The 26,000-nt window shown below is 39.7% G+C and overlaps 1 protein-coding gene across 1 annotated transcript in view; it reads right to left on the reverse strand.

Annotated features, from left to right (window-relative positions):
• The window catches only part of LOC146000150 (adhesion molecule nephrin-like), a 371,365-nt gene that overhangs the window by 185,497 nt on the left and 159,868 nt on the right, over positions 1-26,000 (reverse strand). Inside the window, exon 3 of the mRNA XM_083137491.1 lies at positions 24,439-24,647. Coding sequence (XP_082993617.1) covers positions 24,439-24,647 — 209 coding nt within the window. The remainder of the gene's footprint in view (positions 1-24,438; positions 24,648-26,000) is intronic.

Genomic DNA, 26,000 nt, shown 5'->3' on the forward strand with positions numbered 1-26,000 from the left:
TTCTTATGGCTAAAGTTTGAACTACTTGCAGACTGCATATCACATAGCCCGGTTTATACCGCACTGGCATAGGCCCATAGCCCATATTTTAGCAATAAAATGGAAATCGATTGTTGTGGCACTTAGCCCGGTTTTTATTTTCAGTCTACAAGTTAACCTTCCCAAAAAGAAGAAGTTAACCACTCCATAGAAGAAAGAAGAAGTAGTTAACCACTACATAGAAGAAAGAAAAAGAAGTTAACCTCTTTATTAGAAGAAGAAGATACTTTTGTATTGAGAATTTAAGCATATAATCTTTGTAATTGTGAAGGTTTCAGAATATATATTCTCATCCTTATATCCATTGGCATATATCTCTGATTTCTGATTTACATTCCAAAGAAAATAACATATAACCTTTGAGATTAGCCGTGGTATACAGTGTGCACCCAAAGGCACGTAGCATAAGTGGCTCTCACAACGTAGGTCATACATGAAGGCACGTAGCAGTCTACACCACTTTTGGTGACAACTCAGCTGCAATTTATTTAGAGTGTATATGGACGACACAACACGAGTCCCATAAAGGATTATACTGGTTGTGTGTCCGGGCGCCACAGCCTCGCTAGTCTGCAAAATGCAGTGCAGGGTGTACTACGTGGAAGAGAGGTTGACATTTCGGTGTCTTAGGAAAGAGTCACCCCTTATTCCCTAGCTAAATCGAGAATACTATAAGGTGTATATATACAGCGGCGATGTCAAAGGGTCTGTACTTCCCCATTCACCCAAACAGACGAGAAAAACGTAATTCTACCCCAAGTAAGTTTGCGCTCCCCCCAGAAAACATCCCGTCCTTATGTCATCCGACTTTTTCCTCTGGCAATGTTTTACTAAACATGTAAACTCCTCGGAATTATGCACCTCCTTAAACAGGTGAAATATTAAATTGGAGAAATTACATTTTACTGCACTGCTAAGTCACTGATCAATACATTCAAGAAAACATATCTAATTTTGCATACTTGCAAATCTATCCGCTCATTTTCTGACGTCAGTCAACATTTCATTGTCCTCTTCACCCAAGCACACTTTAGCTAACATTGTCTTCGACCACAAGCTTTGTCCAGTCCATTAACTCAATTAATTAACCAGTAATACTAATTAAATGTACAGAAAATGTTTGAAACGTGACGCTTAGAGAGAATAAGGAACTTAATCTGAAAGGAGAGATGTGTAACATATCATCACTGTAGTTGAGAAAGGGTTGTAGGATGAAGTTGAAAGAGGAGAGCGAATTTCTATTTCAGAACACTACCCTTCAAGTTTCATCCAAAGCACCTTCTAGCCCAAAGGTGATATTTTCCTCCCGCCTCCAGCGGGCGGGGAAAGGGGCGCCTCGTGGTTAACTCCTCGAAGAAAACTCAGCGAGCAATGTTTCTTTGAAGGCTCAGAATTTCGGTTTTGTGCCAGCGAACAGTAAAACGTCTCGGCAGCGGGTAGGAATCGAACCGTGAAACCTTCAGATAGTCGGGGAGGGAGGGACAACATTTCTCACCCCCGATTACCCCATTCCTCTCTTCCACGGTGTGATCTCCTCCTGCGGAAACGGCGGAAGAATATCTCAAGTTCAGCTTTGATGTCGCCTCATCTTGCTTGAAAATATTCCTCCTTGGAGCTGCGGACCGGAGTTAAGTTGTCAAACAATCTCTCGCAGCGTCGCAACGTTACTTCTTCACAGATGTTGCGTTCCTTTATGTGTGATGGAATCGCTTGTCTTCTCCATGGAGCACTGAGGTTCATATTTCCTATATTCACAGCTCGTCTCCGCGACCATAAACAGTGTTACCAGTCCATGCAAAACACCCAACACGCACAAAAGGTACTGAGGCGACGAATATACTGAAACTTATGTATTTTTCTCAACAAATTATATTACTTCTTCTTTTCTCTATTTCTTGTATCTCCATAAGGGGTATGAAGGGTGGTCCTCTTTAAAGACAGCCAAACGTAAACTTCACGAATTTGCAAACTAGCGAAGCTCTGTGTTCTCGACACTTAGCGTATAATTCTCTGTGAGATTTGTGTTGTATGCTGTCCACGTGTGTGATTTATTGATTGAGTCGGGACTGGACCTACAGTTTAAAGTGGGATCCCAACCACTATGTGCCTCCATCGGATATCGAACCAAGGATCCCTTGATTACTAGGCGCACTAGAACAATGGGAAACTCCGCATACATAATGTGCGCTGCCAACATAGTACAATATTGTTCTTGTACGAATTTTCCTCAGAGGTATTTTTGATGCCAAAAGTTTTAAATAAACTTCAAAGTAGCCTGTTTCCAAAAAGTGAAATTTTCCAAGATTGGCAGCTGGCAACTCTGAAAGCGATCTTTCGAGAGGATCCAAAACATGCAAAGGTTTGTGTTGCTTCCGCATTCAGTCCTGAAGAGTCGGTTCCTAAAAAAAAAGAGCAACGGAGAGAATCGTCTTTTCAAAATTACGGACGTTGATAAATTAGACGTTGTCAAAAACGGTCTTTCGGAAAAGGGTAAAAAAACTTTGAAGAAAATTTCCGACGACACACTTCCATTCCCTCCGTCCATGAACGATCAAAGGTTGCAATTAATAACACCAGAGAGGACCTTAAAAAACCACACTTATGAAACTTTTCGGTTAAGATGACGTCAAAACGGAGAATGTGGCCTCACTGACTTTCCATCTGCCATACAGAGACGCTAATGCTCTTCTCCCGTACAGCATCCCAGACCAACCTTTTCGCTTATCACCGACAGCTTGAGAACTTTTATTTTGGATTTTTCTTTCATATCATCTTCGTACTTTTTAAGAGCCCTTTCACGCAATCAAGACGCTTCTATCTTGCGTTGATCTTTCCAACTACTCAACGCGATCAAAATGTACCGAGAAGTCTTTCTTAGACAAGAACCAAGATGGGAAGCATATTTTTGGAAATTGAGACGATGTTATGTGAAGATAATAAGATAGAAGAGTAGCAAATTGAAGATAGTGAAAGCTTTAGACTCTGAAAGGAAGGAAAAGATAAACACCAGTGCTACGAATGAGAAAATAAGACAATAATAAAGAGGAATGTAAGAAGAAGCCCAAATCTGTAAGTTGTGAAAGTAGAAACATTGTTGGAACATTACAGACAAAAGTTAAGAATTGATAATCTGTCTCTAGAAAAGGGAACAAAACGATGTGGAGAAATAAGAAGTTTCATAGAGCACAAAAGAAGAACTACACCAAAAGCAGAAGGGTAAAGTGAAAATAAAACGAAAGCATCTTCACGGAAGAAGCAATATAAGATATAAAATTAAAGCAATAAGAATAAAATTATATAATTTAACAAAAATCGTCACAAAGTGAAAAATGAAACTCTATAGAAAGGCAGCACATAACGTGAGAATGAAGAAAGGAATGATGCTAAGTAGAAAGGAAAAATAAGAATTGTACAACAAAATAGAAGAGGAGCAGCAGCAGACGATACTGATCTACTCCGAACAGGAAGATTTTCTATGTGCCTATGAACACAAACTTCATAGGTCACTACGTTTCAACAGCAATCAGGATGAATTAAAAAGAAGAATAGCGAAGAATGCAAACAAGAAAAAGGAAAACAGAGAAGAGGAAGAGATTATCTACGAAGTGAAATGTAAAGAATGTCAGAGTGTGTACATAGGAGAAACGAAAGAGAGGCTGAAAGACAGGTTGAAACAACATAGGGATGATGTACGATTTAAGAGAGAGAGAAATGCGATATTTAAACACACGAGAGAAACAGGACATGACACAGAGTGGGATGAGGCTAAGCAGATAGGAAGGGAGAAGAGAATGCTAGTGAGAAAATGGAAAGAGGCCAAGGAAATAGAGAAGAAAGGTGAAGAAAACACAATGAACTGGAATGGAGGACTGAAGATAAACAAAGAATGAAAGAAGGTGTTAGAAAGAGTGGAAAGGACAAGAGAGAAAGAGGAGAGAAGAAGGAACAAGAATGAAGGAAAAAGAGTGTTACATAAAGAATCCAACCACATTCTAGATGGAAGAAAATATGTTTAGCCTTTCAGGTGAAAGTACAGTTGACAAGGGAATACCACCTGCTAGAATGTTCCAGAACAACTTTCTAATAGTCTGGAGGGGAGTAATTTTTGTGTATATATATCGTCCTGTTTTGTACCTTGTTACATTTGTACTTGGTGCAGAGTCTGAAGAAGACCTTGCTAGAAGGTTGAAACGTTACGTTTAGTTTATGTTTTATAATAAAATAAATTTCTGCCTTGGTCAGCATATTGAGTTTTTCATATCATAGAAACAAGGCTTAAAGGTGTTATAATAGGATGAAATATTACCATGACATCCGCCAATAAAAGACAGGGATCCAGAGCAAACCAAACAAGGGCAGAATCTAACCTTATACTTGGTATCCAATCAACATTCCCTGATGATGAGATCAATGCATGCGCTCGAAACATTAAACGCTAAAGCAACATTAATCATTTTGGTAACTGGAGAACCTTTGTTTATAGAAGTATCACGTTCGAACTGTTATATACGTGAGATCTCATTAATTTTGAACATCTAAGGGAGAAGAATCGTACAAACTTTAACGTGTGGTCTCTAATTTTAAACAACAGCTACGAGGAAGAACCATGTTCAACAATTTTAAGCACATAAGGTCTTACTGAAGTTCAACAACAGCCAACAAGAAAAATCATGTTCATTTTCGGAAAACGTATTTTGGGGTTTGTTTTTATCCAAGTCTGATAATCGTAAATAAGTAAACATCATGCATTTAGGAACCTTTTCAACCCCACGCCGATCTACGTGGTGCAGTGGTTAAAACAGCGTGCTACGACGCCAGGGGTAAATGTTTCGAATCCCGACCTGGGCATTGGATGTTCTTGGCGAGTGCTCCTTCATCATATCACCACTGATCCTCACCGTCGCGATGATCCAAAAGTGGCAGAAAATAACGTAAAATACCTAATTCAATGAACCAATCAAAATTTTCGACCCCACAAACTCCCTCCCTTACTATAATCCACAAATCTTTCCACAACTTTGAAAATGCCGATCAGTTTAGAAGAGGTGCATTGCGGTTGAACACATTTTAACTTCAGAACCTGACGCAGACGCTGGCATCTTCTATTTTTCAACAATGACGGACAACGCTGCTGCTTTAAGCTTTGATTTCAACTTTTTGCTTATTACTGACCTAAAAATACATTTACTGAAGCTGAATATAGCAGACATAAAGGTACTGATATCCCAACACGCTTACCTTACATAGGGAAATATAACAGAAATTTGTTTCTCAAACAACATTATTAATGTTTGCTTTCAAGGTTTATAGAGCGTTGAGTCCAGAGCCTGCATCGTCAATGAGATAAAAGTTTCCAATTTTCACACAAAAGAGGGTTTCTACCAAACAGATTGTTTGAATGTGTGGAATATTTTTTTTCTCGCAATCTCCCTACCCCCCTTTGATTTTTTGAACACAAAAAGGTATTGGAATTGTTGCGGTTTTCCTCTTTCTCTTGTCTTTCGCGCGCGATCGCAATTTTTTTTCCCTCCTCGCGCGGAATTTCCAACCAACTTCCCATCTCTTTTTCTCTCTCTCTCTCGCTTTCCTCTTGGTTGTTACACAGAAAGGGAGTTTGAAAAGAATTACTCAGCGGTTTCATCGCTCTGACACTGGCCAATCGGATGGCTCAACACGAGGACAGTAGGAAAAGCGGGATGAGAGGAGAGAAAAAAAGTATCCAATTAAAGCTGAAAATTAATTTTGGATTTTCCTTAATGACGACTACAATATCCTTCAATTTCATTCCGGAAGAAGAAGCGTTTGGGGGCGGAGACTTACAAATGATCTGTTCTCGATCCACGAGTTCAGTTCCAAAGACTAAAGGAGATGCGTCCTTTGTAGAGGGTGGTGTGGTGTTAGAGAACGTGGGCCTGGCGATCAGGACGCTCCAGGCGAACACATTTAGGATATACAGAACTAGATAAGTGGAAGACACACACGTTGCCTATGAAACTACGCTTTGATTAATGCTCTTCCCAATTTATAGGCGTGTCCTCACTAGCAGCAAAGGATCAAGCGCCACTGACAGATTCACGCTGTTATAAACCTACACCATCAGTTCTTCATTCTTAGATTAGACCGAAAGAAGCAGCTATGTTTATTCAGGTTACGCTGAAACTTTGAATGTACATGTTTCCTCTAAAAAAATATAGCTCTGATATTTCATTGCTTACCTAGTAAAGAAAATATATCCTATACATTGATTTCCCTTCCAAATTGAATATCAGTCAGTTCTGACCCTAAATTTCAGTCATTTGCATTAGATGTGGTGAAAAAACATACGGAACATAAAATGTAGCCTGAAATGTATTGAAAACAATGTTTCTTACCCCAGATTTCTATAATTTTTCTTAGCTGAGTTATCATAATTATCGCAACTGTCTGCATAGGCCAAAAATGTTGCAAGTCATGAAACAAAAATGGCCACCATTTTCAAACGAAGTCCAGTTTTAGAAAAATAATGCTTGTTTTGAACTACCCTTGTACAGGGGTTACAACGATAAACAAATTAAAAATTTTCAAAATGGTCTAGCGACCAGTGCTGGACCATTTGGTACGGATTGACCCTCAAAGTTTAGACAATTTCCAAAAATCGTAAAATTTTCGTTAGAAGGAATAAAAAACCAAAAGTTTTATTTTTTGTAGAGAAAGAGCATGTCTTTGCAATGATCTTCAACATCAAAAGTTTTTGGTTCCATCATACCCACATGATGAAAATTCAGATTTTTGTAACCTAGTTTTCCCACCACAAAAATTAGGCTACAAATCCATTATTAGTCTTTTTATAGGCATTTGTAAAAACTTTTGAGTGCTGATTTATTTTTTTCTGAAATCCTCATCATTTAATTGAACTTTGTGTAACATTTCAAAGAGATCTGATGATTGGTTAAGGAGAAAATAAATAAAATGTAAGCAAGGGTATCTTGTGTCGAGGGTCTCAAGAGTGACAGACAACACTGATTTGATGACATGTCAAAGTGCTGTAAAATGAAAACAGTTTGAGATAGAGTGAAAAAAATTAGGGGCTTTCTTTCAACCATAACGAAAAGGTGTATATCAAATTTCATCGAAATCGGAATTTATGGGTGTCAAAATCTTAGTTTTTTCCATTGATGTGATGTGGAATGACCCAATGGGTAAAAAGTAAGTATTATGGATTCAAGTGAAATTTAGAAATTTTGATGCTGTGAATGGGCTAAATTGTTACAAGAGAGAAATGTTTTCTGTGCAAATTCAATGCCTCTTAAAACTTCTAGTGGCTTTTTTAATTCCCTGTTTTATTAAAAAAGTACCATCTCGTTCAACTATTGCCTTTTATACTCAAAGCAGCAAACGTGCTCGAAAGAGAATAACATGCGAGTTGCCAACCACGAAGCAAAGGTTTCAGAGAGAGAGAGAGAGAGAGAGACGGAGTTGGATTCAATCAACATTTTACGTGCCACAGCTAAATGCTTTTTAAGTACTCCAAACTTCCCAGAATACGTTCTTGAAGCAAGTGAAAACGCAGCTCGCCATGTCTGTGCACGTTCAGTGCAAATATCCAGAGCTAAAAGATCTGAATTAATTCTTAAAAAATTGATTTTGCCACTTGATAGCAGCGGTGTAACACTGCTACTTTAAATGAGTGTAAAGTTTACACCTCGATAGGTTAATAGTTGTATCCACTGACGTATGCAGGGGAGACTGATGGGGCTACAGCCCCCTCCGAAATTTTGAGAAAATCGACATTTTCAAATAAAAACAGCGAAGAAATCTGGAAAAAACCAGAGTGATAAATGCAATCCCCCTTAAAATTACCTCCGACTGCCATATTTGAGAGTGGAAAGTTCTAAAACATAGAAAATATTTTATTGTGTATGCCGCTCCCCTAGAAACAGCTATGTAGGCTAGTATCCACGTTTACAATTCCAGTTCCTCCCGAAAACAAATTCAGTGTACGCCAGTCATTCTATCCACAGTTTTCTCGTTTTGAAGACGGTGGACGGATCTAAACGTGAAAAGAGAAAGTAGGTACAAATATGCCCTGGATTACGTTGTAAGTTTCAAGTCAATTTGGTATCGGTATTATAGCTTGTTTCTTGCGTCTATTATTTTATTTTGGTTGCTGAAACTTGTAGCAAATCATTTGGAATTGGAAGAAGGGCCCCCTTTTTTTCAACGAAACTTGCTTCCTCGTCTGCGCTCTACTTACAGCCGTCACCTCTATTTTGAAACTGGACTCGCCCAGTTAACCTTACTGCCTCAGAGTCTCATCTCAGATAAGACCCAACACACTCTAGATCTCTGCCATAGTAGACCATCTTTTCTCTCGGTTTGCCTCCAAGGTACAATTGAGTAAGAGACTGCGTTTGTCGTAACAGTGCTACGCCCTTTGGGGATACGTACTTAAATGTTCTTTACCACGGCTACAGATATCTTAATCTCAGGGGATAGGCTCTTTATTCGAGAATTCCAAATAAAAAAAGCGTTTTATAGCCAAGAGGATATAGTAAAATGCGGATCTATATTCTGATAATCAATACAAAATACAGAGAAAAAATATATATTTATATAATCGAAAAGGTATTCTTTTCTTGTATCTATTTCTTCTATAGGAAAAAGGCTTCTTCTTCCTTGATTATCGAAAAGGCTTCTTCTTCTTTTATCATCAAAAAGCTTCTTCTTCTTTGATTATCGAAAAGGCATCTTCTTATTTTATTGTCGAGAGGCTTCTTCTTCTTTTAAAAGGCTTCTTCTTGTTTGATTATCGAAAAGACTTCTTCTTCTTTTATTGTCAAAAGGCTTCTTTTTCTTTTAAAGGGCTTCTTCTTCTTTGATTATCGAAAGGGCTTCTTCTTCTTTTATAAAAAATCTTCTTCTTCTTTTATTATTTCTTCTATATAAAAGAAGTCCAATTGCGTCGTCTAGCTTCCTTTTCTTTATACCTTATATACGTTTTCTTTCCTTTCCCCGTGGGTCTTTATCATTACTTATAACTGGAGGTTGGATAGTTTCCCCACCCTCTTGTCTTCTTCGTTTTAATACATATTCCTTTACTCTCTTTCCTGCTCGCTTCCTCCGCTTCTTTGGCATTATCCAGCAACCAAGCTATACGTATATAAAGGAGTAGGGTCGACTAAACTGACACTAGAGCCACCTCCTATGTAACGACCAAAGGGGGATAACCAGGATCGCTAATAACAAGCGCTGCCAATGGCCCAGTGCGACTAAAAAGGAGCGCAACCGTAAAGTGCTTCGGGGCGTTTAATTTGACAACAGCGCCACCGGGGACAAACAACCAAAACACTGACGATGTTCTCCTCGTCAGAAAATAAAAAGAGATACATTTCTGAATTCATTTGCTAACTTAATAACTTTCCTAATTGTTTCATATATGAGCATGTTCTTAATTATCTTAATTTGCTATACACAACATTTTATTCACTCCTTCTATAATTTTTATACTCTTCCTTTATATATTTTTCATTTACTATAATATATATAATCGCTCTTCTCCGCTCCTAATTTGTACAATGAGCTCTGCTCTTCTTTATATGGCGTGCTGCCATCTATCGTCGCTTTCGGGAACATTTCTTCCTTGTGATTTTCAATGTGTCGTCGGAAGTGGCACGTGACAACAGCCACTCTATGAAGGACCATGCTTAGGAAAATTCCCAAGTGAGCTCATCCACACCGGAATGAGCGTAGCAGTTAGACGCTCTGGACCACTGCCATCTGTTACTTCTAATAAGATATCGAGAATTTCCTCTCGAAACGCAGACTGGAGTTTCGACTTGGAGATCACCACATGGAAATCAGATTACAATTGTTTTGGGAGATTTCTGGCGTAGGAAAAAACTGAGAACCTTGTTTGTAAATGGGATGTGACGGATCCAACCATATTCTCACGGATAAGAGAAGTTTATTTGACTTCCAAACATGAGGAGGAGAGCATCCTATAATAATTTAGGAGCTTGTTAAAGCACCGTGAAGGAACGGACAAGTGACGAATACTCTGCGTGGAACTCCAGACGTGCATTTAGACATTAAAATTCATGAGCATTTTAGCGGTAAGTGTTTAATCACGAAATATGCAAACATGGTGTCCTCTCGTGACAGTTTGCCCTCCCATTTCGAGTCCTAAATTATGAAGTAGTAATCCTACTGCGTTCTTTTTTTTAATATTGAGGAAACTCTAGAAATCCCACATTACAGATTTGTGTTTGTGAATGCATTTGGTACGTCAGCTGTATCTGCAAATATGTGTTTTTTATAGAAGGTTGATCTTTCGGTATAGGAGATCGTCAGTGCTGTCAAGAACATTTAATGCGATATTTTCGTGTTCAAGGATTAAGAGGTTAATTAGCAAAGATGATCCTCAAAGCGCGGATGCCATGTTAAAGATTAACCCTTGATGCCAGAGCCCCCAGCGGTGATCTTCGGAAGCTTTAAGGTAACCCCATTAAGTCTCTCCACATAGCGCTTAGGAGGGTGAATTATATATGAAGATGTTCCGGCCAAAATAAACCGTTTGACATTTCCAAACCGTATGTGCGCTTAACACAATAGGTATATTTCATGTAGACATAATGTGGACCTACAAATTATATAAAGGCATCTGATATACGACAAAGGGCAATAAAATGTATGTGGTTGACAAAATAGGAGAGATAAGTCCCAAAGCGTTTCAACCCATATCAGACTGGAAGGTGTAGAAAAGAGGAATAGTGTCTCGTACACTCCTTGAGACATTTTATGTCTTCGAACAGAACCACATTCGTCTAGGAAAGGCATCACTAGGAGAGCCAATCGGATAGCACCTTAGCAAGCGATACTTGAAGCTGATTGGTTACCTCAATCACATGTATTACACCAAACATTTTGCTGGAAAGAGAATAAATTTGTTCTCACTCCCCGACCCCCTTTGAGCACAGATAGTGACTTTCAGAAACGAGTGCAATAAGATTTGCGACATAACTATGAGAAGAATTAATTCAGCATATATTCTACATGTTTATTGTGAACTTCTAGCTCATACTTCTTCAATGTTTTCTCAACACTTACTTCTAGCTCATACTACGTTATTGTTTTCTAGACACTTACTTCTAGCTCAAACCGCGTCATTGTTTTCCGGACAGACTCGTAGCTCATGCTTCGTCAATGTTTTCTGGACATTCACTTACAGCTGATACTTCGTCAATGTTTTCTGAGCACTGACTTATAGCTCATACTCCGTCAATGTTTTCTCAAAACTTACTTCTAGCTCATCTTCTTCAATGTTTTCTCAACACTTACTTCTAGCTCATACTTCTTCAACGTTTTCTCAACACTTACCTCTAGTTCATACTTCTTCAATGATTTCTCGACACTTACTTCTAGCTCATACAACGTTATTGTTTTCTAGACACTTACTTCTAGCTCATACTGCGTCACTGTTTTCCGGACCGACTCGTAGCTCATGCTTCGTCAATGTTTTCTGGGCATTCACTTACAGCTGATACTTCGTCAATATTTTCTGAGCACTGACTTATAGCTCATACTCCGTCAATGTTTTCTCAAAACTTACTTCTAGCTCATCTTCTTCAATGTTTTCTCAACACTTACTTCTAGCTCATACTTCTTCAATGTTTTCTCAACACTTACCTCTAGCTCAAACTTCTTCAATGTTTTCTCGACACTTACTTCTAGCTCATACTACGTTATTGTTTTCTAGACACTTACTTCTAGCTCATACTGCGTCATTGTTTTCCGGACCGACTCGCAGCTCATGCTTCGTCAGTGTTTTCTGGACATTCACTTACAGCTGATACTTCTTCAATATTTTCTTGGCACTGACTTATAGCTCATACTTCTTCAATGTTTTCTCGACACTTACCTTTAGCTCATACTTCTTCAATGTTTTCTTGACACTGATTTCTAGCTCATACTTCTTCAATGTTTTCTTGACACTGATTTCTAGCTCATACGTCTTCAATGTTTTCTTGACACTGATTTCTAGCTCATACTTCTTCAATGTTTTCTTGACACGGATTTCTAGCTCATACTTCTTCAATGTTTTCTTGAAACGGATTTCTAGCTCATACTTCTTCAATGTTTTCTAGACACTTACTTCTAGCTCATACTTCTTCAATGTTTTCTAGACACTTACTTCTAGCTCATACTTCTTCAATGTTTTCTAGACAATTACTTCTAGCTCATACTTCTTCAATGTTTTCTAGACACTCACTTCTAGCTCATACTTCTTCAATGTTTTCTAGACACTTACTTCTAGCTCATACTGCGTCATTGTTTTCCGGACAGACTCGTAGCTCATGCTTCGTCAATGTTTTCTGGACATTCACTTACAGCTGATACTTCGTCAATGTTTTCTGGGCACTGACTTTTAGCTCATACTTTGTCAACGCTTCCTCAACATGGAGGAGCAAAACCTTGGTGGACAAGTAGTGCTAGAAGCGCATGAAAATGGGCCTGCGTAACAGGCTAAGGGACTTGTAAACCAGTCACTTTTTAGAACCATATAAACTACGAGATAATGTAAACATATGTACACATAAATTTGTAACCTAAAGCGCATCATCACTGCAGGAAAGAAATATTTTCATGCATTCATAATAAAAAAAATGAAGGGACGGACTGTCGTGACATTTGTGAGGCAGAGAGAATGGAACCACACACTGCACGAACGTGTTATGTGAGCGTCAGCCAGACAGCATAAATGAGAGAAATTGCAAAGAATATCAGTGTTAGGACAGAGAAGACTGCCGCAAACGAACAAATACTGAGGCCGGAAGGATCTCGATTCGATTTCGTCATATCGTGTTCGTTGAGGCAATGAGTTTTATTCAGTCCATCATGAGGACTCCGACTCGTAAATATCAAATTATACATAAGTTCAGGATGTTGGTGCTGGTCAAGGGTCTCAAGGGTGACCCATAATGAAGGTTCAAGGGTTTAAGTACTACAATTTGTGGAAGGAGGACAAGAAGTGTGGGAGAGATGTTCCAGGTGGTAGAATGGGCGGGAGCGTGAAAACAGTAGACGTTACCTTTTGGATTGTTCAAATATTTATCACTGAATAGGTAAAAAGTACATATTCTTTTATTTTCTATTCATGTCTGGCGATAGCTCATTTCATCATTCATACTCGCTTGGCGTCCTTAACTCTTGCGAGAGGCAGAGAATGAATAGCATGACATAGCAAATGAATAGAAAATGCACACAAATTGGATTTTAGTCTTCCTAAGATTGTTTCAGCATGGTGAATGGAAAGTTCTCTCTTTCAACTAGGAGCAGATTTTCTCAGTAGACGTTGGTTCGAAGAATAGACTTTTTCCAACAGCGTGTCGACGTGAAGAGTGACTGTCCACAGAGGTTACAAACACAGCTCTGTCCCTCTGGTCTAAAGACTTTCGTTCTCTCTTGACGGTCTAACCAATAACCTGTAACTGACGGAATAACTGAATGACCCTAACTATCAGAATCCACATTATTTATCCTCCAAGGATTGCTGCCATGATGTACTTGTTTACTTCCTTGAATCTGTTCATTACGCAGAGTCACCCATCAAGATTGATGAAACTTCTTTACTCAGCAATCCTTGAATTCCTAGTGTCTGTTTCCTGTCTGGGATTCTGATAGACAATATCTCTCGATTCTTGGCTTTCTGTTTTAATAGAATATATGGGTGTTTAACGATATGTTTAAATTTAGTGGTAACATCTAAGCACTATGTGGTAGGTACAACCTAAAAATTCGTATCGATTGACTTGCTTCATTTTACTTCGCTTTTTATGCCACTTTTTGGCTAATGATATGATGAAATTGATGAAAGGACACTCACAAATATCCATGCCCAGGTCAGGATTCGAACCCGGGACCCCTGGCGTCGAAAAATTCGTATTCTAAAGACAATACGTACCATAGTGACATATAGAAAATTATAAGTTTTTATGGTACACCTGAGTTCCTGCGTAGCCAAATTATTAGTGCTATTGCCTTTGGTGCGAACTGTCCCGGGTTCGATTCCGCTGACCTAACGGATTCCGGTCTCAAAATCCAGAAAACAGCGGCGATGGGACTCAATAAATGATTTGTTGTTGTTTTGAGTCCACTTTATGCACAGATAGGTTAATCGAGACTGGACCTACAGTTTAAAGTTGGATCTAATAACTTTGCCATGGGCCTCTACCGGGTATCGAACCCGCTCTAGGAAGCCCTGGCCCTTAGTGAACTGATGCGCTATGGAGACCTCCCGGTATCCCCGATATGTCATTAATTTGAATAAACAGAGACGGCTTCAAACTAGGTCCTCTGGAAATAATTTCGAGCTAGCGTCAACAAGATCAATATATTTGCTCACACAGCGCCTTGCACATGTGCCTTTTGACATGTCCTGAGTGCCAAAGTACCCAGAAGTTTCAATCGGCAACGAAACGTCATGAATTTTGATAAATGGACCGGGCACGAGGATGCAAGGAGAGCGAGTCTGCAACTTCCGCTCGCTAAGCTAACAATGCCCTGTGTTTGTTGTTGAAAGAGTAACCTGCAGTTGAGTTCGGTAAATATTTAATAGTTCCCGCAGGACGCGGAAAAATTACATGCTTATGGAGCTTCTTCGCAGCGCAGTGCGTCTGTTTCTAAAAACAAATTGCAATGTGTGTACGAATATTCTAGGTCAGTTCGCCAAGGTACATGTTTACCCTGCGTTTGGAGCGTCTTTTGCATATGAGTCAAGGATTGGCTAATTAATTCGCGGGAGATGGGTAGGCACGGATCGTGTAGAACAAGACTCCTCAAATCCCGATCCCCCCATATATCAGAACGTACAACATTTTCACTGCTGCCATCTGTCACGAGTCTCGAAAGCTTTCCAAGTAGGACGCGGTACTCCATCTCTGATTGGTTGCTATTTTTCCAACCTGCAATGGCTTCACGAAAAGTTATAGAGTCGTTTTCACGTCTTTTTTGAATTCAGGGTGAAATATTAGCATATGCTATCGTCTAAATGAAAAACGTTTGTGCCCCTCTAGATTAAAGGATTCCTTCAAGATGAAAAGCTATTATCAGGGTGTCTACAATTTCGTAAAATCAAAATTTCCTAACTTTCTGAAAATTAAAATTTTGAACCAAAATATTCCAAACGAAAACCATAAGAGCAATTCACATATTTAAACATGTGTGTAAGAAGGTCTCTATATTTTAGCTGAACACCACACTTAGAATCCATCCCACTCAACAAAGTTTTTAGAATATTCACTTCACATGTAAGTGAAAATGGCAAATGGTTAACAAAGAATTATTATATTTTTAAAAAATCACAACAAATATAGAAAAATACACAATTTTATTTGTAGTAAAATGTAGTAATAAAAATCTGCATTAATTATACTATCCACCAAATACAAAGCAAAAATTGTAACAAATACGTAGATAGTAAATTCCAATATCCACTTACTGTAGTAGATTTCTAAAAAGTGGTAAATTCCAATAGCCACTTACTGTAGTAGATTTCTAAAAAGTAGTGAATTCCAATACCCACTTACTGTAGTAGATTTCTAAAAGGTGGTGAATTCCAATAGCCACTTTTTATGAAGTACTAGCTGATTACCAGGCGTTGCCAGGGTATTTATTTATCCCAATCTTCTATTAGACAGGAAAATAATGAATTCTAACTATAGTGTAAAATGTAAGTAATTTTACATGTGATCGTGAATGTCACCAATTATCTTAGCGACTCCGAAAACTATGGATCCGACACTAATCTAGGTCATTTGTGGCATTCTATTTTTCACCTCTTCTCACCCCCATGTCGAAAGGTGGTGAACTTGGAATTGAACGGCATTGGGAACGACTCCGAAAACTATGGATTGCACACTAATATCGGGCGTTTTCGCAACACAAAGTCATATCAGCCTGAATGTTAGACAACCCAAGAAACACTATCGTTGTGTGGGATTGCATAGTCTCACGGATGTCTGTTTGCGCGGAATTTAATATCGGACGTTTTCGATTATTTTTACTTGTCACCCCTTCCCACCCCACCCCTACAAGTGCCAGGGGTGTCTTACCCCAACAGTATTTATTTCCAGATTACAAGTAATACGTGTACCAAGCTTGGTTGAAATTGCTCCAGGCGTTCGAGAGTTATGCCGTAACAAACATACATACACACCCACACCCACACAGATATATCCATTTTTATATATATAGAAGATACTGTGAGACTACCCGCACCTACCATCGTGAGGAAAGTGGAGAGCTACTAATAAAGGATCATATTAAAACATTTATAATATAGAATAAATATACATTTTAAAAATTACAGAACTACAGAATTACAAAATTACAAAATACAAAGAAAAAATATAGAAAATAGAGAATAGAAAAGGCAGTAGGTATGTTATACAAAGTTACAGATCAAAAGACAAACACAACAGAGTATTGCTAAATACATTCGAATACAAACATATAATACATCGCACATAGTCGATGAACACTAAGATTAATTACACAAATTGTACAAATATCAAATCCATATGAGAGTAAATGAAGCATGACTGAAAATACATAGTATCGATAAAAATAATATAATACAAACACAGCTTCACTAAACACTGAATAATTTTAATACAATCAATATATTTATTTTTATTATTGAACTATATGTTATAAAAGGAAGAGCGAAGTGTACTTTAATTCCCATTTGAACAATTGTATTATAATTTGTGCATAGTCTGATAACAACTGAAGATTTATGTGTATTATTTTTCGATTTATCAATAAAAAGAGGAAGCAAACGTTTCAAGTCTGAATGTTTCAATGTACGAGACATCGTGTGTTCAAAATTTTGAATGTCATTCTTCCTCTTGGTTCTAGCTAATTAGCGAGATTTAACGCGTTTAAAAGTTTAAAAACGATTGTTCTCAACGGATGAATGCAGGATAACATGGCAGGATTGGTTACTAAAATAAAGTCTAACTCCCATTCAAGCCATTCTTTTAAAAAATACTGAGTGAAATAGTAGTTGCAGGCCCCCTTCATATCCTCCCCCTTTTCACAGCTCCAACACAGCATTAACAGATTGTCCTTCCTTTCCTCGCTGGGGAATTCACGCACTTTCCATCGTAGATATGTTTCCGATAGTCAGGAATATGAACTCAGGACTTCTGGCATAGGTCCATATGATAAACAACTCTCTCCGTGTTCCTCGAAGCAAACAAGGAGATATTTTTTTCTATTTTTTTAAAAACCCCAGCCGTTGCACGATAACCCCTCTTTTCAACTAAGCGAAGCCCCCCGTGACGAAATTATCTCGGCACATTAATAACGTACGGACAGTAAAGGGGAGATAGGGGAAGGGGAACTTCAGGACCTGGTGATAAGTGCGTTGCAGAGCTTGCTCGCACACGACGCATAATGGATGTCGGAGCAGGACGGGTCACGTGAAAAAGAGATGGTAACGAATTAGTTTCGCAAACAGAGCGTCGCAATTTGGAACGTCACATAAACCTCCCCGCCCCTCCCCCACATACGCGAGGACGCAATCTTGTTCTCAGCATCTGAAACTTTAGGCAAAAAAAGCTTTCCCTGTCCCTTCTGCGTATGGCACGCACTCAGTAAACTCCCGCAACAACAGCAGTTCATATCTTGACATACCATTATGCAGATGATACATGCATATGGTCACAAGTAGGATAACTGAGGCAAAGAAGAGCTTTTTTTCTGAAAGAGAACAATCATTATTAACCTACAGAAAAGAACGTAGATGTAGATAGTAGGAAGAGGCTTCTGAAGGTATTTGTCTGAAGAGCAGCACACTGTCCGAAACGTTTACTGTGTCTGAAGCTGAAAATACTGGAAGAGTAAAGTTTCTCATCACTGATACAGAGCTATTGTTTGTATTTAACTTCTAGGTCATTCTATATGATCGTTTGCTCAACATTGAACTTCTAGCTCATACTCCGTCAACGTTTACTCGAATTGAACTTCTACAACCTTGGTGACAATGAAGTTCGACCAGAAAGGAATACGTGATTAAATGCACAGAGGCATTGGCGGTGGAATGGGTGACCCGCAGAAGTGATGCATTTGTGTAAGAGGAGGCGTGTGAGCAGGTAAGAATCGTGATCCCAGCATGTTGCACCCAAGGTCACGTAAAGATCGAAAACGGGAAACTATACGCGTGACATTGCACTTCGACCAGGCACCAGACCCATACGGGATATTCAAGATAGTGGCGCATTCGACGGAAGCATGACGTCACGGACACGATAAGGGAGTCCGCCGTATATAAGCACGTACTGTGCACCGAAGAACCGCAGTGCATCATCACCATGGCCAGGGGCAAACCAATTGACAACACCGTGAGGAGAAGAGTGGTGGAGTTGCAACGGGATTGACTCAGTGAACGGGAAATAGGGCGCCAACTGAACTTACCCAAGTCAACCGTCCACTGCATCATCAAACACCACCAAAATACGAGTACTACAGAGCCAGGTAAGGCCCCCGGTCGAAAACGCCTACTGAGCGTGCGTGACCTAAGGATATTTAGGCGCTATATCCAGACCAAAAATCATGTTTCTGTGGCCGAATTACGACTATGGACTCGACAATGTTTTCACATTGAAGTGTCAACCAGAACCATTCGCCGTTACCTACAGCGATGCGGTTACCGAGCGTACAACGCGAAACGTAAACCATTCCTTTCCATGTTGAACAAAGGCAATCGATACGGTGGGCACGAATGTACCGGGGATGGACATTTCGGCAGTGGAACAGGGTTTTGTGGACGGACGAATCCAATTTCAATGTTGTGTACGGGAAAATACGGAAAACAGTCATTTGTCGGAAGGAGGAACAGAATGAAGCAAAATGTTATGCACGTCGGGTACAGAAACCTGCGTCAGTGATGGTATGGGGATGCATGACGGCATCTGGGGTTGGCCCACTACACGGCTGTGAGGGCATTGTGAATGCACACGCCTATACACGCATACTGGAGCGGCATCTTCCCACAGTGCGAAGGCACCTGTTCCACAGGCGGCGTCTCATCTTTCAACACGACAATGCCAGGCCTCATACAGCGCGGCTGACAAGAGAATGGTTGACTCGCCATCACGTGCGAACTCTGCCATGGCCACTATCGAGTCCCGACCTCTCGCCCATTGAGAATGTGTGGCGTGTTCTTAAGCGACGTGTGCAACAGAAGGGACCCACGACAGTGGCTGCTCTTATCGCCTGCCTGCAGGAGGAATTGCACCGCATCGATGTGGAATACCTTGAACGACTCGTCCGCAGCATGCCCTGACGCATTGCCACAGTTATTCGCCGACGGGCCGGCGTCACACCATGGTAAACAGGATCCCCTCTAACAGTGGTCGAACTTCAATGTCACGTGTAGATGGACGAAAATGTTTTATTTTGTGTGGACACCATACATTGCTGCGTTGCAGCGGAAATTTATGTTTTCCTTTGTTCCATGTAGCCTGCTGAATAAAATATGTTCAGCATATGCATGTGTTCTCCTTCTTTCACAACGCACTCCTATATTTGTGACTGGTCGAACTTCATTGTCACTAAGGTTGTAGCTCATACTCCGTCAAACTTTACTCGACATTGAACTTCTCTCTCATACTCCGTCAAAGTTTGCTCGACATTGAACTTCTAGCTCATACTCCGTCAAAGTTTGCTCGACATTGAACTTCTCTCTCATACTCCGTCAAAGTTTGCTCGACATTGAAATTCTCTCTCATACTCCGTCAAAGTTTACTCGACATTGAACGTCTCTCACATACTCCGTCAAAGTTTGCTCGACATTGAACTTCTAGCTCAAACTCCGTCAAAGTTTTCTCGACATTGAAATTTTAGGTTATAATCCGGAACGTTTGCTTGATATGTAACTTCTTGCTCATACTCAGTCAGTGTGGTGCTATCGTAGAATGTTGAAAATCAAATGGGCAGATTAGTAACATACGAAGGTGTTCTGAGACGGGCACATAGCAAGAAAAGCCTGTGGAATCCACAGTTCGGTTAGCGATTGTTCAGGGAAAATTGTAGGATGGTTATGATGTAGGCAATATCCTCAGACAAAAGTGAATCATAGAAACAGTAACTGAAGGAAAAAAAGAAACAAGAAACCGCATTGGCATGCCAAGAATTGGTAACGATGTAAATTCCAAAACCTTCATAGAAATTAACGTTAGAAATAAACAGGTTTAAATGGAGAAATTCAAAGAAGTAATGAATGAATAAGACTGAGTAATGAAGTAATAGGATAGGTACAGATGAACATCCAATCGAGCGGAACTCAGGACACCACTGAGGATGGTAGCTAACTGGCTGTGTTGAATAGAGAAAAGGGAATTGCAGATAAATCAAGAAAACTACAATGATAAAGTAAGGATGTGTCACAGCCCAAAACATCTCCCACTAATCTCAGGTGAAAGGACGTTCCGTTCCCCCATCCAGGAGAGTCCCATTGTGTTCTCAAGGCGTGCCTTTTTGTTCCTGCAGATTACGAGCGCAGAGAAAGATTAGCAAAAGTCTCGGGAAGTTTTCCAGGGAAGGGGCAAGAGGAAAACCACCGGAGCAATTTACCTCCTGCAGAAACAATTTGTTCTTGTGCTAACTTAACAATTTCTTAAGCGAAATTCAATTCTCCTATCTCCTCTCTATCTTCTTCAGACTCCATTCACTCTCTCTCTCTCTCTCCTGAGAACTCTCGGAAGACGACGGGGATGGAGGGGAGGGGATGGAAAAAACTACTCGTATTGAAGATTTCTGTTCACCAATCGACTTGAAATCTGCGAGAGCTCTTAAGTCGCGTTTAGTAAGAAGAAAATTGGATTTGATAGGAGGGCGGAAACATTTGGAAGGAGCAGTGTCGGATGAAAGGGGTTATGTGTGAGAGGGATGCAATATCCAGGAGTGGGGGGAAAAGAAACGGTTCTTGGGGATGAATTGGGAGGATCAGCGGGCGGGAGGGATATAATCGTACGCTCTTGTTCTGAAGAGCGGTTGAACATCCTCCGGAAAAGAACCAGTGTAGGTAGACTTCTAGCTTCGAATTTCCTGCTTGAGCTTCAAGATTATTAGGGGAGGTCCTTTTTCGAAACCATGTTGTTCCTGTTTGGGTGAAAGTGCTTCACCCTGTTAGGACATCTGTTGAGCAGGTTAGGCAACCCTGCTGGTAACGATATTTTCGTTCAGGTCTGTCCATTTTCTTCATCCTTCCAAGACATCCATTTCCTCATTCATTTTTTATTTACTAGCTGTTGCATCAGCTCTATACCAAGTGTCTCATATGTTCATCAACACACAGCTTCTACGTTTCTACTTTAATTATACTTTCTTCAATAATTATAATTATTTACATTTAATAGACGTTTTTAAAATGTCTATTCTTGATTGATTGAAATGGTGTTTTAAGTCCACTTTATGCACAGTAAGGCTAATCGGGACTGGATATACAGTTTTAAGTGGGATCAGAACCACTATGAGCCTCTACCGGGTATCGAAACCAGGACCCCTTGATTACAAGGTGACGACGCTACCACTGCCCCATCGGGGAGGCCTCAATGTCTATCCTTGTTTGTCATAAAGTGGATACTGAAGTGTTACTTGAGCATCCTGGCTATTGTAGTTTGCTGGTGTATTTTGCACCTTATTCTCAGGATATAACATTTCCCAGGTATATTAAATGTTCCACAGGTGACAGGGTGATCTAGACGGTAGGCGTCTCACTGCCACGCGGGAGACCTGGGTTCGATTACCGGGATGAGTTACCTTCTCCTGCATTAAGCGACTCTAGAGTTCAACTAGCCTCTAACGGCTACCTGTGACAACCCTTCGTGGTAAAAGTTGACGGAGCGTGGTGTTCTTCTTTGTATTTTACGTCCCTTCCCTACTACTTTTGACTAATCATGACGACGAGGAAGAATGATGATTTGATCAAGTTGATGAAGGAAGAATCACAAAGGATATATATATATATATATATATATATATATATATATATATATATATATGCCGAGACTTCAAGCCAGGAGATTGAAAGTCTACCACTGAACGCCACACAGGAATTTTATTTGAATGCGTATAATGTGTCGCTAAATGCGTGTCCAACTTACGTTAATGTACAAATACAGTAAGAGTATATTGAAGTCGTGCTTGCAACGTGCCACCACTCGTAACTCCAGGGTATGGAGATCTGAATTAGTAACACACCGCTCCTTGCTCCGGCTGGTCAGTTGGGAGCACTAGTTCTCACCCAGGGATCGGGATTAAGACGATCCACCCTTCCTCCAGGAAGGAAACCACCGAATTACGACACGTGACAGTAAATAAAATTTCAAATACTTTATAATTAAAATGTCCAAAATCTTTAATCACGAATCGCGCGCGTACATACTGATTCGCACAAGTTAAAAGTTATAATTTATTGGGTCATGCACGCTCGCAGGCAGTGATAAGCAATTTATTTAACACGAGAGTCCGCGCACCGCCTTCACAGTTAATAGCAATACCTCAACTGATACCTCAAGCGCGAGGCGCAGCATAACAGATTGTTCTAACTTACAATACAAACTCATAACACAAAATAGCACAAGAAAAACTGATAATTTATATAACACATCAATGTTAATTAGCGATAGTAAGCTAAAGTTCAGGTTGGCAACAATTAAAAATGCAAACGTGGAAGTTTTTACATCGCCAAGGACACGAAGCGTGGTTCCCCCCCTCCTAACATAAACAGCCAATAGGAAAACGATATTTTATTGAAACCGAGGGAGAAATACTTTACTAAAATATCACAATATTAAACTATATAGAAATAACTAAACTGATTTTATCAAATAAATCATATTTCCCCTTGCACATAAAAATGATTAAATAAAGATTTAGTTTATAACGAAGATAAATTACTTCAATCTTGTACATTGTTGAACAAAAATCGATATTAAGAAGAGATGTATTTAACTTGTGCTTGAAAAACAATGAAAACGTTGTATATATTATTTGGGATAATTATTAGCCTATAAATTCTGAATAAATGTTGCAAAAATACGCGAATAATATTATAACATAAGGTAAAACGTAATTATATACATGAATTATAAAAACAATTAAGTACACATAATTTAATCCAAGTTCTTAACTTGAAAGTATACGAATAAAATAAATGCCAATATACAACTGAAATCTGCCTAACATGGCGGTCGTTACATGCTGCAGCATGGAAAACCTTAAAAAACCATTGTAGCTACCGATTTTGTCCTTATTGCTGCATGTAGTGTTTCCACAATATATCAAGTGCTAAGTGTACCTAATACAGAGCATTCCCTGGCATTCGCTACGAGACTCGGCGGAAAGCGGCCCGGCATCAGTGCTTGTCTTTCCCGGTGAACGGGGTCCGCGACAGTCGCTAGAGTCGGCTATTAAAATTAAAGAAGCTGTTGAAAATGATGTCCCTCTGCTGCAACACATTCCTGGCATATCCGAAGGAAATTGGCATTTACACGTGCAACTTTGTCTACTGTAATTCTCCCGATTTCTCGTACAATACTCTCTTTTAACTCACGGATAGTGTGCGGATAGTCTTTGTATACTTTACTTTTTATTCAGAACTGAACCTGTTACTCTAAACTTTTTTACGAGGTTTAATATAGTGGTCCTATGTAGAACGGGAACATTAGGAAATTTCGTTGCAAAACGTCGTCGCACTTCTCCACAATTCCTCTTTCGAAGTAACACTCGACAAGATAAATCCTTTGTTGTAATGTAAACTTTTGTGGTGCCATATTAAGCCACAATCTTCAACACACGGACACGACACAACACAACTTCCGAGCGAGGATTATACTGGCGTCAGTCTGCAACGTCAGCAGGAAGGGAAAGAGAGCGAAGGCAGGGGGAGCGAAAAAAAAACAGACTGTAGCGTGCGGCTGTCGCGGACCCCGTTCACCGAGAAAGGCAAGCTCTGACGCCGGGCTGCTTGCCGCCGAGTCTCTTAGCGAATGTCAGGGAATGCTCTGTATAAAAAGGTTACATAATCTAGAACTAAATAATATGAATTCATCTGCAGCTATTATTAGAATGATTAAATGAAGGAGACTTGGGCAGGCCCATGTAGTACGAATGGGAGAGGAAATAATAGCTTACGGGATTCTTGTTGGGAAGCCTGATGGTAAAAGACCAGTAGAGAGGCCAAGATGGAGGGATAACATTGAGATGGACCTAAAGGGAATCGATAAGGATGGGAAAGATTGGATTGATCTTGCCCAGCATAGGGACAGATGGAAGGCTTGTGCTGCTGCAGCCATAAACCTTCGGGTTTAAAAAGGCTAGAGAGTTAGTTGAGTATACCTAAAGGGCACTTACCTATGACGGTGAGGTTGAGTCGGAGGCTGCGGGTGGGGTTATTCCGGAAGTCCACCCTGCACCTGTACACCCCCTCGTCGGAACGCTTGATGTTGTTGACGACCAAGCACGCAGGGTCGGACGTCGACCGGAAGTAGGCTCTTGTGTCGAACACGTCGGGATCCGACCAGTGCTTCGCGTGGCTCATTGGTTTCCCCCTCACGTCCACACTGAAACAGAAACAGCGAATGAATACTACATCCTGTGCTAGGAAAAATTAGGACACATACAACATGATCATACTAAGGGCACAAAATGGTGGCATTGGACAAAGGGTATACTCTATACATTCGGTTCTAGCTGGCATGTAAACCACTACAATATCCCAAAAATTTAGATTTTTTCAATGTCTTAAGTGGGCGATTTCACGTGGTAATTCTTTCAGCATGGAGCTGCTCTGGAGTTCACGCAGCATCTAATGATAGGGTACCTGGGGAAAAACCCTCGTGGATAAAGATAACCAGAGCGTGGTGCTGATCACACAACCTCTACAAATGGTACAGAGTATGTCTGCGGGCTCTTCCTCCATATACCAGCCATATGCTTTCAGGGCATGTTGCATTGTGGAGAGGTTTTAACTTAAAAATGGGATTTTTAAGTTACATTCTGATTGGTATGTAAATATGCAAAAATATTTCAATCTTTTGTGTAGTTTCACTTGCAGTGTTTACAAAATAATAAGATTGGAAGATAAAAAACAGCCACGAAATAGAAAAAGTCGAACTTTCAAATTCGATCCTGGTTTTTACGCAAAAATCAAAATTCTGTAAATTCAGATATTTTAATGGTTTTTTTCTGAAGTTATATATATTTTACGTACACAAAAACCTTTTAATACTAAATTACTGTCTGTAAAAATATTTCTCAAAACATTAATTATATGACAACATATTAAGTTAAATAATGTAATATAATATTTTTTTAAATGGCTCATTTTTATTACTTATTACGATTTTGTGGCGGACTGTTTCAATCGCTGTGCAAACGTTTTACCAGCTGTGCCATTCGCAAGGAGTGATGTCTCTTATATACTGCACACAAAGTACAGGGTGAGCATAAAGGCTTTCCCTGATACAGATATGCGGTTTGTTGGAAATGGTAGCTTAACTCATAATGTTTTGTTATCTGTACACTTCAGTACACTTCGACTTGTGCTCCCTTTGTTACCCTTAGAACGTCTAGGCAATAATCAATTTCTCTCCATGTCTTTGCCAACATCTCTTCCGTCATCGTCTCAATAGCATCCCGTATGAGTGTCTGAAGAGTTTGCATATCAGGAACTGGTGAACTAAACACTGTGTCCTTAACGTAACCCCATTAAAAAAAAGTCAAGAGGGGTTTTGTCCGGCGAACGCGGTGGCCATGAATTGGGACCATCTCTACGAATCAGACAAAACAAAGAAATGGAAAAAAACTTGATGTATTGCACTACTTATTGCCATAGGTTCTATTTGCCTATCTACCGTGGAAGTTGAGATGTAAATATTCATAATCAGTTAAAGATTTTATGCTCACCCTGTACT

This window comes from Lepisma saccharinum, chromosome 16 (assembly GCF_977018435.1).
Source record: "Lepisma saccharinum chromosome 16, izLepSacc3.1, whole genome shotgun sequence".
NCBI lineage: Eukaryota > Metazoa > Arthropoda > Insecta > Zygentoma > Lepismatidae > Lepisma > Lepisma saccharinum.